The sequence below is a fragment of the Aedes albopictus genome, chromosome 2, assembly GCF_035046485.1.
Source record: "Aedes albopictus strain Foshan chromosome 2, AalbF5, whole genome shotgun sequence".
Lineage (NCBI taxonomy): Eukaryota > Metazoa > Arthropoda > Insecta > Diptera > Culicidae > Aedes > Aedes albopictus.
This window is the reverse complement of record NC_085137.1, coordinates 355582034-355596307: the sequence shown is the minus strand read 5'-3', so window position 1 is coordinate 355596307 and position 14274 is coordinate 355582034. Positions and strand designations below refer to the sequence as shown.

At 40.7% G+C, this 14274-nt stretch overlaps 1 protein-coding gene across 1 annotated transcript; it reads right to left on the bottom strand.

The window, feature by feature from the left end:
- Positions 1-814: 814 nt before the first annotated feature.
- On the bottom strand, positions 815-13259 carry LOC109416753 (chitinase-3-like protein 1). Its single transcript, XM_029866489.2, has 4 exons — positions 12970-13259; positions 12058-12911; positions 11871-11993; positions 815-1014 (listed from the first exon to the last, which is right to left on the bottom strand). The coding sequence occupies exons 1-4, from the start codon at positions 13034-13036 to the stop codon at positions 889-891; spliced, it is 1170 nt and encodes a 389-aa protein (XP_029722349.2). The 5' UTR covers positions 13037-13259; the 3' UTR covers positions 815-888.
- Positions 13260-14274: the final 1015 nt, after the last annotated feature.

Below are 14274 nucleotides of genomic sequence, written 5' to 3'. Positions count from 1 at the left end.
CATGTGCCCATTCAGCCTTGGTTTACAATCAAGTTTAGGCATGGGGTCAACAAGTTCAACAGAATTGTTCAATGAAAAAAAAATAAATAAAAAGTTTCAAAATCCTAATCAAAACTTTCTCATTTTTGCAATCCAGCTATCCAATTCACCTTCCCAATGATGCGAGAAATTTAGATCACCCAGCAATATGTGACGAGAGTTATATACAATCACAGCAACTTTCCCGATCCCGATCCATCCGCCTCCGCTGATCCGGTTACCGAAGCACAAACTCGCGCACCTTGTGCCAACTATTCGTCAAAATATAAAAATAAATGCGAGAAAACACCAGGTGCGAGGGAGCGCTATATTGCGAAACGGATGCTCCGATTTTTCCATCCACCTTTTTGAATATGGTAGGTAGGTACCCTGGGCGTAGATCAAAAATTGCCTTGCGTCTTTGCGTCGTTCCTAAACCACCGCCCGACCTCCGACCGATCATCGCCGTTGCAGTGCCACACCAGGAATGAGGAAAACTGTTTTTCTCGGTGAAATGTAACGTTAATTTACTGGAAAATATCGCCGTGGTCGACGCAGCGGGTGCCACCAAACCCACAGACCTGACTGGTGCGTAATGCGGTGAGTTTCTAGCACAGTACGAGTAAACTCGTGAGACGATCGACAGTCTGTAGTGTACCAGAAAATTTAGCTAATAATCAACACCTAAACTCATCCGGTGCAAACGTTAGTCGTAAAATTTATGATTCGTTGGTTCAACATTAAGTCATGGGATTTGAAAAGTATATGATATTCATAAGAATTTGAAAATGACCAGTGTGTTGCTTGCATAATGGGTTTTTAATACTCGGCGGTACAAGGATAAAACGATTTTACCAGCAGAAAACAGCATCAGCTAAGGCACGAACGAAGAGTTGTCAATAGGGTAAACTTTGGCCCACAGTATCCGTGGAAATCGTCCTTCTCGATTGACCAAACCATTCCGCCTGCCAAATTTTGTTCGTGGATGTAGTTGCACTGCAAAAATTACATTTAAGGGAGATTCTGTTAGTTTTAAAGTAAATAATAGTAATATATTTGGTTTTTTGGTAGTGTTGTACTTTTTACAACAGCGCGCGTCCTAAAGGGTGAAATGGGTTTCAGAGTGGTTTCAAGAAGTCTCATAGAGTTTCAGGTTTAGTCCTTAAACTTTTAGGTATAGTATCTGAAACCTTTAGAAATGCCTCTGAAAGGGCACACATTTGAAACCCCACGGAAACCCCTAAAACAAATCCTAACCCCCTCCCCCTCCTTAAAGTGTGGAATGCCTCTGAAGTTTACCTAAACGGGAGTATCCATAAGGGAATAGAGGGATTCTTGTTCTATTTTTAAGCAAAGTAGCTCAATTTACACATCTCATTCTCCGTAATCATTGATCCGAATGAGCTATTTTTTTTCACTGTAACTCGCCTACATATGATATGTAAAATAAACGTCGAGAAAGATTTTCTAAATTGTTTTTTTCTCATTGAAAAAAAAATATTTCTTCATATAAAATATATTTTGCAATACTTGAAATATATTTAATTTTTATTTCAAAAGCAATTATCTAAGAATTTGAAGAATTCATCCATGCTGTTATTTTAGAATATTCAGCTATATTTACTATTGTAACTAAAGAAAAATGTTTGATTTATTAATAGTTTTATGTAGTTCAGTGCACAATAATATGTATAAATTTCAAAACATCATGATAATTTTCTAAATATTCTTGAAGACTAAGGTCTTAATCTTAGTAATATATAACACGTAGAAATTTTTAAAAATCTTCCAAATTTCCAAATTGCGCTTTTCCAATTTACGCTCCTTAGGGGCAAATGAGGGTTCTAGGTATTCGGGAACAGCTAACATGTGATACATATGTACAGGGGATAGACAAAATGATCGGGGCCGGCAAAAATTTCACTTTTCAAAAAATGGTAAGACAGCTGTAACTTTTTGAAAAATACATCAAAAAATCTAAAATTTTTACTGGAAGATGATCCACTAGTTGTGTATCAATGGTCAAAATTTGGAAAAAATCGGACTATTCTACATGAAGTTAGAAAAATTCTAGAAAAAGTCAAATTATCCTATAGCCAACTTTGAACTGTTATATCTCCGGATACAATGAACCGAATGCAATGAAATTTTGAGCGTTTATGACTCATATAATGAGCTTTGAAAAAAGTTTGACTTAACTTGAAACTATTTATGAGAAAAAAGTGACAGCAATTTCATTTATTTTATGATTTTTTTAGAAAATTGGTCTAATTTTAATATGCTTCTCATTACTTTTTCAATTTTTTGCCGATTATTTTGTTACTTCCTGTCAAAACATATTCATATGGAAGTCAATTAGAGGACATTTGAATAAACTATAATAACCATCTCGAATTTTGAAGCGATGTTGAAAATTTCGATAATTTGCTGTTATATCGGAAAATTAGTCCAAACGCTGTAATTTTCTTCCATGTCAACAATTTTAGGTTATGTCAAAAGTTTTTCAAAGCTAATTATATAAATCATAAACGGATTATGCGTCTCTAGGAGCATGTACATTACATGTATTATTTACAATGCATTGGCTTGCATTGCAATGGTGTTGCACAGTTCAGTAGTTTCCAAGCAGAGGCCACAAGCCATGCTAATTTCTGAAGTACTGAAACTGCGATTAGAAGGTGAAAAAGCTTTTCAGATTCGTCGTCTCAAGAAGCATTTATCACAGCATTGTAGCGTTGCAAAGTTCAGTGGTTCCCAAGCTGTGGTCACTAGTATGGGACAAACATCCAATTCTCGCTCCAGTCGACTTTTTTGATTCCATTTAGGTCCCATATGGACTGTGCAAAATTTCAGCGCAATCGGTGAAACTATAATTTAGCGCAAGCGGTTCAAAGTTTTCATAGGATTTACTATGGGAAAAGTTACACTTTCAAACAAAAAATCCCAGAGGTCGCCCTTTGTCTCCTTAATTCAAATCGATCAACGTTCCTCGAAGAAAAATCATTTATGAAACTTTCTTTCGAAGACCACAAAACGATTGGATGCTTGTGGAAAAAGTTATTGATTTATTACCGATTAGTGATCCAACGAACGGCTTTTTGTTTTGTTTTATTAGCAGCACTGTAGCTGCTGCCTTGGCTACTGCTGCTTCTGGGGGTGGTGATGCCTCCCGCCACCCCATGCAACAACGGCAGCAGCTGCTGATAAAACAAAACAAAAAGCCGTTCGTTGGATCACTAATCGATACTAAATCAATAACTTTTTCCACAAGCATCCAATCGTTTTGTGGTCTTCGAAAGAAAGTTTCAGAAATTATTTTTCTACAAGGAACGTTGATCGATTTGAATTAAGGAGACAAAGGGCGATCTCTGGGATTTTTTGTTTGAAAGTGTAACTTTTCCCATAGTAAATCCTATGAAAACTTTGAACCGCTTGCGCTAAATTATAGTTTCACCGATTGCGCTGAAATTTTGTACACTTCATATGGGACCTAAATGGAATCCAAAAAGTGGACTGGAGCGAGGATTTATTTTTTCCATATCAGCGAGCCCCATACTTGTGGTCACTGGCCATGCTAATTTCGCAAGAGCCCGAAGTCCATGGAGAAGGCGTAAATGCTTTAAGATTTTGCGTCTTAAGGATAACTTAATAAAATCAATTAGTGTTGCAAAGTTCAGTGGTTCTCAAGCTGGAGACACGAATCATGCTAATTTCTAATGAATCTGTAGTGCCACGAGAAAGTTAAACTGGGGTTCAGATGCTGCGTCTCAGGAAGCAGCTTTATTACAATAAAGTGGCATTGCAAAACTCAGTGGTTCTCAAGTTGGGTTCACGGGCCATGTTGATTTCGCAAGAACCGAAAGTCTGAGGAGAAGGTGTGAATGTTTTTAAGATGCTGCGCTTCAAGTAATTCTTATTTAAAAATTCTGATGTTGTAAACCTCAAAGTGGTTCCCCGTGACGTCATATTGGGATTTTTTCAGCTTATCTAAATTAGAGATACTGATCGATCCGAAAAATATTTGCACTTCTTCCTAGTACTTTCGTTTCCTGAGAAATTCTTCTGGCCCGTGATCCCAGATTGGGAACCACTGATTTTAACTATACAACTACATTTTGATAAGTACTGACGTGACGAGCAGCATCCGAAAAACCTTTACACTTCACCCTCGCACCTTCGGTTCTTGAGAAATTAGCTTGGCCCATGACCTTAGGTTGGGAACCACTAAACTTAGCAAAACTGCTAAATTATTGATTAAACTAAATAACTTATCACCTTTTCAAAAGTAAGAAACTGTAATTTCGATCTTCACAAACTAATTCTGAAACTGAAAAAAAAAACGCTCTCCAGATTTATGCCCTAATTGCCCCCCTTTTGAGCGTAAATTGGGATTTTAGTTTACGAAAAATAAATAATAAAAATATTAAAATAAACTATCGGACTAAAACTATAATAAAATTTCAATTATGTCAAAATTGGTATTATTGCAGCAGTTTACATAGTTTTATAACCTATACTCACTCTAAGTCATGTAAATGTTCAATAATAATCATTATCCACAATCAATATTTTGTGATTTTTATCGTAGTTTACTCAAATTTCTATATAAATAATATAATATAAATAACCATAATCATTTAACAAAGTTGAAATTGTAATGAAAACCCAACTTAATGTTTTTAAGGCTCGGGCATCATATGGATTGTTATATTAGGTTGTACGCGAACCAAAAAAACTGTGAGTATTAAATGCCTTAGTATATGGTATTAATAAGTGTTCAAAGTATACTCATGATAAGTTGGATTGCGGGAACTATCGCAAGATCACACTACTGAGAGCTTTTATGCCGTCATCTATAACCAATTACAAAAAAGTTCGTGGGTCAATATCAGCCTGGATTCGTGTGTCAACGCGTTACAATGAACCAGATGTTCACCATCCGCCAGGTTATGCAGAAATACTGCGAATACAACGTGCCCACACACCACTTGTTCATCAATGTTATCTCGGCGTATAATACAACCGTCCGAGACCAGCTATGGCAGATTATCAGATACACTCTCGAGTCCCTTCGAATCTCGGAGAGGGTTACGGCAAGGTGATGGTCTTTCGTTCTTGCTGTTTAACATCGCTTTAGAAGGTGTAATAAGGAGAGCGGGGATTAACACGAGTGGAACGATTTTCACGAAGTCCGTTCAGCTGCTTGGTTTCGCTGATGATATTGGTATTATAGCTCGTAAATTTGAGACGATGGCGGAAATGTATATCCGAATGAAAAGTGAAGCAAGGCGAATCGGATAAGTAATAAATGTGTCCAAGACAAAGTACATGATAGCAAAGGCTCCATGGAGCAGGGGATGACGAAAGGCCAGAATCAGCAACCCAGCATTCGATTCAACATGGCGTCCAATGTTTTTGTTTTGATTGCTTTATTATCCACTGCACGAATTTCCTGTGGGAGAAAGCAGGCCAGCACGAATTCGTGCAGTGGACCATTCATGGCAAAGATGCGCCTGAAACATGGACACTGCTGCGCTGCTGCATATAATATCGTGCAAAGTGATAAAGACAGAGAAACAATCATCAAAAGCTACAATTTCGTTTGAAATATTTAATTTCCGAAACAAGCCACACACCCGAAAACCAGGAGCAAGGTAGGGTAAACCTACCAGAAAGTGGGTACCAAAAAACGATGATAGATAGAGCGGCGATGTACTGAGTTTGACAGCTGTGACATCCCACTGCCATGGAGGAATTACCGCGCCTACCACCCCGAATTTCTATCGACGGTGACGCCATGTATCGTACCTGAGACCCTCAAAAACCCGCGAAAATGCCTAAGTAACGCCTGGATAACGCTTCTAAAATCCTCTGAAGCTTTCGGAAATGCCTTCAAAATCCCCCTAAAACCCCTCGGACCCCATGTAACGCACCTAAGATCCTCAGAAACCCCGAAAACACCTGCGATAACGCTTCTGAAACTCATCAAAATTAATCTGAAGCATCCTGAAATTTTTTTTTTTTTTTATCTGTATTAACGAGATTTTTAACCCTAGGCTAGTTCATCTCGGGACCCACGTTTTTACTTCCCTTCCGAAGGAAGAACTCACATTTTGTGAGATTGTCGGGAGTGGGATTCGATCCCAGATCCTCGGCGTGATAGTCAAGTGTTCTAACCATCCAACCAGATCCTGAAATGCCTTCGAAATCTCCATAATATCCCATGTTACGCAACTGAGACCTTTAGAAACACCCTCCACCTCCCCCCCTCCCAAAACGTCCCTGAAGGCCACGCCTCTGACCCCCCCCCCTCCTGAACTCATTTGAAAGCCATCAGAAACCCCGTATGACCACTTTTAAGTCTCTAGGCCACTCGCCCTTCTTAAACTTCTTTGCAATCTTCAAATCCATTTAGGTAATCAACTGAATCCATTTAGGTAATGCATCCATTTAGGAATAAATTCTATTTAGGCAGTCCCGATCCCGACTCATACCTAAATGGAGATTTTGGTGTAGTCATTAATGTGTCGAAGACGAAATACATGATGGCAAAGGGATCCAGGGAGGAATCATCGCGCCCGGCACCCCGAATTTCTACCGACGGTGATGAAATCGAGGTGGTTCCAGAATTCATGTACTTCGACTGACTGATGATCGCCAACATCCAAGTAATATTTTAAGTTTTGTTCGGCTCTATAAGAGATCTGCATGACCAATTTTATAAAACTCGCAATGAAACTGATGTGTATCAGGTATCAGAAGGCCGGCTCCAGAGGCACGTTATCCTCCATTTGGGACATTTGTGCCATCGCCAAAATAACAGCCTATTTCATCATCTACCTGAGGGAAAAGGAAGGAAAAAGGATTTGGATGTGGATAGGGACAGGTAGGGAAATAGGAAAAATACCCTGGAAGAGGGTACTAACGAACAAGCGTACCACAATGGGTTCAAACAGCGCCCTGAAAAGGGCACTGTAATAACGCATAAAGCGAAAGAGAGCCTATAGCTCTTTACCACAGCGGGTTAAGAACAACAGAATATCCTGAAGATTCAGGTTTCTGAAGTCAGTTTCACTTAATAAGTGTTTACCGAATACTCGGAAACGCAGTTGCGCGAAAACTGGACAGTTACATATCAAATGATACGAAGTTCCATAATCGGATTCACAGCTATCACAGGCAAATGAATCAGCTTGCTGAATATTCGCCATGTGATAGCTGAGTCGGCAGTGGCCAGTCAATGCTTTGGCCAGCATGCTGCAATTCTGCTTAGACAGATTAGTTAGATACTTCGCCACCCGTAGAGATGGCTCAGCACTATACAATTTGGTTTGACGACATGACTCCAAACTATTCCAATATTGTCTGTGTTGAGTGACAGCCCAGGTGTGAATCTGAAGCTTAATCCAACACTTCGATATCGGAATAGCTGGCACAGGGCCAATGAAGTCATGTGATGCTCCAGAGCGAGCTAGCTCATCAGCCAATTCATTTCCAGCGATGGAAGAATGACCAGGTACCCACAGAAGGTAAACAGCGTTTGCTGAATTCAGCTCCTCGATTTGAGTTCGACAAACAATAACTATCTTCGACCTGGAGTTGGCCGAAGCAAGTGCTTTAATAGCAGCCTGGCTATCTGAACAGAAGTATATAACTTTGCCCATTACGTGCTGCTGAAGTGCTGATTGCACTCCGCACATAAGAGCAAAGATTTCGGCCTGAAAAACGGTGCAGTGTCTACCAAGTGAATAAGACTGATACAGCCTTAGCTCACGAGAATAAACACCAGCACCTGCTCGACCTTCAAGAAGGGAGCCATCAGTGTAACATACGATGCCGTCTGAAATACTTCTTTCCAGATAACCAGATGTCCACTCTTCCCGGGAAGGGAATTTCGTGGAAAATGTCCTATATGGAAAATTACAAGCAATTGTAAGATCACTTGGAGCAAGGACAATTTTGTCCCAATTCACCAAAAGTGGAAACAACGAGGTGTGTGTTGATGTGCGGTTCACAGGAGTTTCCTCTAGTAGACCGAGTACCCGTAACCGGTAAGTGCAAGAAAGGGCTTCTTGTTGGAGATGAATGTGTAGTGGGGCAACGTCAAAGAGAACTTCTAGCGCTGCCGTAGGAGTTGAAGAGAACGCTCCAGACATCGCCATTAAGCACATCCTTTGGAGATGGCCTAATTTTGATTGGACCGTTCTCACTTCACCCTTTTGCCACCACACAAGACATCCATAAGCCAATGTTGGCCGAATCACAGTTGTGATTCACAGTACGCCGGCATTGCCCGAAGGCCATACAAGCTTTCTTGATTCTGAACTCAATGTGAGGTGTCCAGGAAAGCTTGGAATCAAGAATGACTCCAACGTACTTTACCTGTTCAGTCACATCGATTTCAGAATCAAAGAGACGCAAAGGTCGAACGCCATTACGGTTTCGCCTTTCCGTGAAAAGAACAATAGATGTTTTACTCGGATTAACCGAAAGGCCATATTGGCGACACCAACCCTCAACTACCTGAAGGGCGTTTTGCATCAGGTCGAAAAGGGTGCTGATGCACATACCAACTAACAATGTTAGGTAGTCGTCGGCAAAACCATAAGTAGGAAAACCGCTATTATTGAGTTGCCTCAATAGCGTATCTGCTACGAGATTCCATAAAAGTGGCGATAAGACTCCCCCTTGGGGGCATCCACAAACACTCAATTTCCTAATCCCTGCTAGACGCAATGTCGAGAAGAGATATCGGTTTTTGAGCATTTGGTGAATCCAATTGGAAATCATTGGAGATATACCATGACTCCGTGCGGCTTCCAATATGGCATCGAAAGGCACGTTGTCAAAGGCACCCTCGATATCTAAGAAAACACCCAAACAAGATTGCTTTTGAGCGAATGCTTTCTCGATATCGTAAACAACCTTGTGTAAAAGAGTCACAGTGGACTTACCAGATTGGTAGGCATATTGGTTCACATGAAGAGGCACGTTGGCCAGATGAACATCACGGATGTGATGATCCACAATGCGTTCTAAGCATTTCAGAAGAAAAGAGGTCAAACTGATAGGTCTGAAACTCTTTGCTTCTTCATACGACGCACGACCCACTTTTGGAATAAACTTTACAGTAATATCCCTCCAGGATTTGGGAATATACCCTGTAGCAAAACTGCAAACAAGTAGTTTTTTCAAAACATGTTTGAAATAATCAAATCCCTTCTGAAGCAAAATAGGATAAATCCCATCTGCCCCAGGAGATTTGAAAGGAGCAAAACTATTAAGAGCCCACTCAATCGATTCTATAGTTACAATACTCCGAGCCGAAGCTAAAGAATCATAACTACAAGAAAAGACATCAGGATCATCCGAAGATGTAATATCCACACATCCAGGGAAGTGTGTGCTGAATAAGCATTATAAAACTTCCTCATCAGAGGAAGTCAGATCGCCATTTGGCAAACGAAGTTCGTTCACCCGGAAATCCTTAGATTTCGCAAGGATTTTGTTTAACCGACTGACTTCACTCAAGCTGGAAACATTTGTACAAAGGTTTTTTTCCAGCCGGATCGTTCAGCAAACCGGAGAGCTTTCCTGTAGGCCTTGCGAGCCGACCTGAAAGCCTCCGAACCAGCCGAACGTCGTCTGTTCCAACTCTTTCTACATAGTTTCCTGAGTTTCACCAGATCAGAGTTCTACCAAGGGGTTCCTCTTGTGATCTTCACAGACCGTAGAGGGCATGCTTCTTCAAAAGCTTCCATGATGAAGGTCGTTGTAGTATCAACGGCATCATCTAAATCACTTGGAGTGTCAATGGATGGTGAATATCCATGAAATTTGGCTGCAACCAAATCAGTATAAAGATCCCAGTTTGTTGACCGAGGATTCCTGAAACGCAATGTTTGCGAAGTAACATTTAAATGTTCAAAAAAGATATAGCGATGGTCAGATAAAGATTCTTCATCTGACACCTGCCAATTGGTCAGCTCGTGACTAATTCTGCTAGAGTAAAGCGTTATATCTAACACTTCCTCTCTAGCAGATACCATGAAGGTTGGGCGGTTGCCTATGTTAAGTAATGCAAGATCTGTACTACTTAAGAACTCCATCAAACTGGAGCCTCTCAAGTTAATGTCTGAGCTGCCCCAGATGACATGGTGAGCATTAGCATCACTGCCAACAATTAGCGGAAGGCCTTTTGAAGTACAGTATGCGATGACTTGTTTGAAAGCATCCGTAGGGGATGGTTCATCATGCGGTAAATACACAGAACAATAGACGTATTTCCTGTAGAGGTTTCCAACAGATACATCAATTGTGATAGCACATACATCTCTGGTGGTTAGTTCAGAGATGAGTGTAGCAACTATTGCGTTGTTGACAAGCACACAGGCTCGAGGCATGACACGCGAGTTTGCCATTTCATGTTTACTGAAAGTGGCAAACACCGGGTTCACAAGGTTTCCTAGATAGAAATTTCCCTTACGAAAGTAAGGTTCTTGTACCAAGGCCACTTGGGCTGTACCATTTTGCATAAGTCTGCAAAGATTGATCGTTGCTGTTCTTTTATGCTGAAGATTGAGCTGAGCTATCCTAACCGTAGCCACTACCCAAACTAGATAAGATTGAACTCTTCGCAACAACAGCACAACAAAGAACAGCAACAATAAAACCAAATCGGTATCGATTGGAAAACGCCAAAGGCGAGGATACACAGAATACACTGTGTAAATCGTTTAATGCGAAACCATATAGGTGAAAATTTAAACTAATTAACAACATCTTCATAATCCCGCCCTTATTTAGCCTCAAGTGAGACTAAAGAAGGGCAGCTGATTGTCTCGGAGAAACACAAGGTCCACTGCACCATTGCTCCGGTTAGCGCAGTAAGGGCTACATACTGTGGAGGGCGCCCTGGTACTCCACAGGCTCCGTTAGCGGTTAGGTTTTTATTAGACCCCCCTAGCCATTCATTCCTAGGCACGGTAAGCATAAAGCCGCATCACACCATGAATTAGGGGTCACCTGTTGGTGGATTCTTACCACCGGAACAGGCGGTCCGTAGTGTTATTCTTAGCCAATTTAGACAATCGCTACCGACACTACACAGCTATCTAGGCTGATCGAGGAAAGAAGGTAATATTGATGATCAACTTCATACGGGCTCGAACAGCCGAACTAGGTAGGATTTAGGTAATGCATCCATTTAGGAATAAATTCTATTTAGGCAGTCCCGATCCCGACTCATTACCTAAATGGAGATTTTGGTGTAGTCATTAATGTGTCGAAGACGAAATACATGATGGCAAAGGGATCCAGGGAGAAATCATCGCGCCCGCCACCCCGAATTTCTACCGACGGTGATGAAATCGAGGTGATTCCAGAATTCGTGTACTTCGACTGACTGATGATCGCCAACATCCAAGTAATATTTTAAGTTTTGTTCGGCTCTATAAGAGATCTGCATGACCAATTTTATAAAACTCGCAATGAAACTGATGTGTACATCAAAACCTCTTGATAACCTCTTTAAGAGCATCTTTCGGCTTAGTGGACCACTATCGGAGAGGTCTATACATCTATACGTGCCCAAAAAATCGCGTAGTCCACTCTGACTTAACGCCGACCAAGTGGAGGATGATTTGTGGAACCTTCGCAGAGTGCGGAACTGGGGACACACGACCATGGACCAAGTAGAATGGAGAACGTACAGAAGAGGATACTCAGGCCTTAATCTGACCGGTAAGGGAAGTAAGATCACACTCTTGCTATACGCTTTTGATTTTTATCCATTAGACACTAACACCAGAATACTGGTAAGATTGATTTCAACATTTGAATTATGAACCTACCTTGTGATTTGTCGTTTCTGCATCATCATAGCCAACCCATTGATTCTCAATGACGCCAAAGGGAATTCTTTGATCATGATCCCAATGTCGAACCCAATTTGCACTCAAGGTCATTGCACAAACCTAAAGAAAGTAACTCGAATAAGAACCGAATATTCAATCACCACCGTCACCATCATATTTTTACCTCATAATAAGCTAGAGCCCCTGCCTCTTGTGTGTACAAACCCGGAGATCCAGGTCCGACCGCACCAGCTCTAAGTCCATAATTTGCCGCGTTCTCCAAGGTAAATGTTCTTCCATAGAACGGAATTCCAAGATTAATCTTGGATGCTGGTGCACCTTGCTGGAGCCAGTATTGCACACTGTGATGAACATTTAGTGTCCTCTGAAAATCTGTACCATCTGCTGGTCCGGCGAACAGCGGTGAATTATGTCCAGTAAACGGATTCCAGCCACCGTTGAAATCATACGCCATCAGATTAATAAAATCCAAGTGTTGTGAAACCGCCGCGATATCATAAGATATTTCCGCTATGTTTTGAGCGGCTGCCAATGCCCCTGTCAATAACAATCCACTTGCTGCAAACACTTGTTTCATATCTGCCAACATCAGCACAAAGTTCCCTTTGTCGGCATCGGGATCTCCTCCGCGCTGTCCGGGAAACTCCCACCCTACATCCAATCCGTCGAACCCATGTAAAAGACAAAACTCTCGAGCATTTTCAGCAAAAGCTCGCCTCAAACCAGGATCCGCAGCCACCCTAGAAAACACTTCCGACTCCTGATTGTACCCTCCGATGGCGGCCAGTGTTTTCAAATTCGGATTGACGTTCTTCAGCTCATTGAAACGCCGAATGTTGCCACGACCCGAGTCCAAATCCAACCAAGGATCCAACACTACAACTGATCCATCTGCTTCCAACCCGAAGAAAGCGTACGCCAGGTGTGTACACAAATGCGGATCGATGTTGTCCACCTCGAATTGACCCCGGCCGGGACGGTACGTTGCCCAGGAAGCGTAGTAACAAACCACATTTTCTGCAAATGAAACCAAGTTCACTCAGTTGACTACCTTCGAACTAATTAGAAAACGCACTTCCAGCAAAAGACCCACAGGAAATTGCCAATAGCAAGGCTATTGACCATATCATTATTGCGACCATGGTGGTGAATACCTCAATCAAGACTATTCATTGATTGCGGTTCTGACTTAATTTTCATAAATCGTCTCAATCAGTCGCAAAATTTATTGGGTTGATAACACAATGCGTAGGCGGTGAGATTAAACGCGTTCGAGATAAGCTGAAAGCATCTTTATCTAATGATACCTACGGTCAGGCAATTGTGTCCAGTAACGATAATAAGGAATTGCAACAAAAGAGAATGTCTTTATTGATATGTTATCACAACAAACCGATGGATTATTTGAAACAAGCAAAACATTGCTGCAGGGGTCAGTAAGATAATCGCAACTTGTGTATGTACACTTGTAAATCTGACTTAAGCTGCCGTTGTTTTCTTTGCTATTTCTTACGGAGTTCACGAATCTAGTTGACTTTTCTTGAACATTTGATTTTTTTTTCTCGTTCCGCGTTACTCGGTCGGTGAAAATATTAAACTAAGCTCTATGCCATCCGGCAAACTCAATTGACTGATATACTGCCATGTGTTGCATAATTGTCCCATGTTATTTGGGATTTCCATACAACATGGAAAAACTATGCTGCACAAGACAATATATTGATACTAGTGAATTGGATTCTTTAGGTTTATTGATATAGCGAAAAGGAAAACGGAAAGTGCTCCAATTTTCAACCTACTCTTAATTAAAACGGACTTTATGATATTTCCCCGAATGAGATTACTCATAAAGATCCGGTCAAATTTTCATCAAAATCGGGTAAAAATTGAAGAAAATAGAGCTAAATGAACATCAAATTTAGAGTGCGCAAAATACGTTAGGGATGCAAAGGTTAACCCATCTTAACCCTTAGCTTTAGGGATAAACTAACTATTACGGTTGATTCTTTTAAGTTACACAAGAATCAAAAGCTTTAAATTCAGAATAAACATTTCTATGATGGTGGTATTTTAATGAAATATGATCTAATTGTAATATATTGCGCTACATACACTATATCGGTATCGGACTATAATTTGATCTTTTTTTTTTTTTTTGAAGTGGTAAAGGATTAATTTTATGGTATGGTTTGGAAAAAATAACATGTTTGTTAAGGTGGCCCACACTTAAATGAAAAACAAAAAAATCGAAAAATGCAGTCTTACCTCCTAAATCAGTTATTTTGAACTCCCAGAAGCTACGTTCAAAATTTGAGCAAAATCGATTAAGCCTAAGGGGCCGCTCAAAACGTTTGAAATTTGCATAGGAAAACTTGGCCAA

What these genes read in the sequence shown, in the direction of transcription:
- LOC109416753 (XM_029866489.2), bottom strand. Translation starts at nt 13,036, where the DNA reads ATGGTCGCAATAATGATATGGTCAATAGCCTTGCTATTGGCAATTTCC. An exon ending in GGGCTCTAGCTTATTATGAG is followed by an intron (nt 11,994 to 12,057) that starts GTAAAAATATGA and finishes TACTTTCTTTAG; the next exon opens with GTTTGTGCAATGACCTTGAG. An exon ending in CAGAAACGACAAATCACAAG is followed by an intron (nt 1,015 to 11,870) that starts GTAGGTTCATAA and finishes TAATTTTTGCAG; the next exon opens with TGCAACTACATCCACGAACA.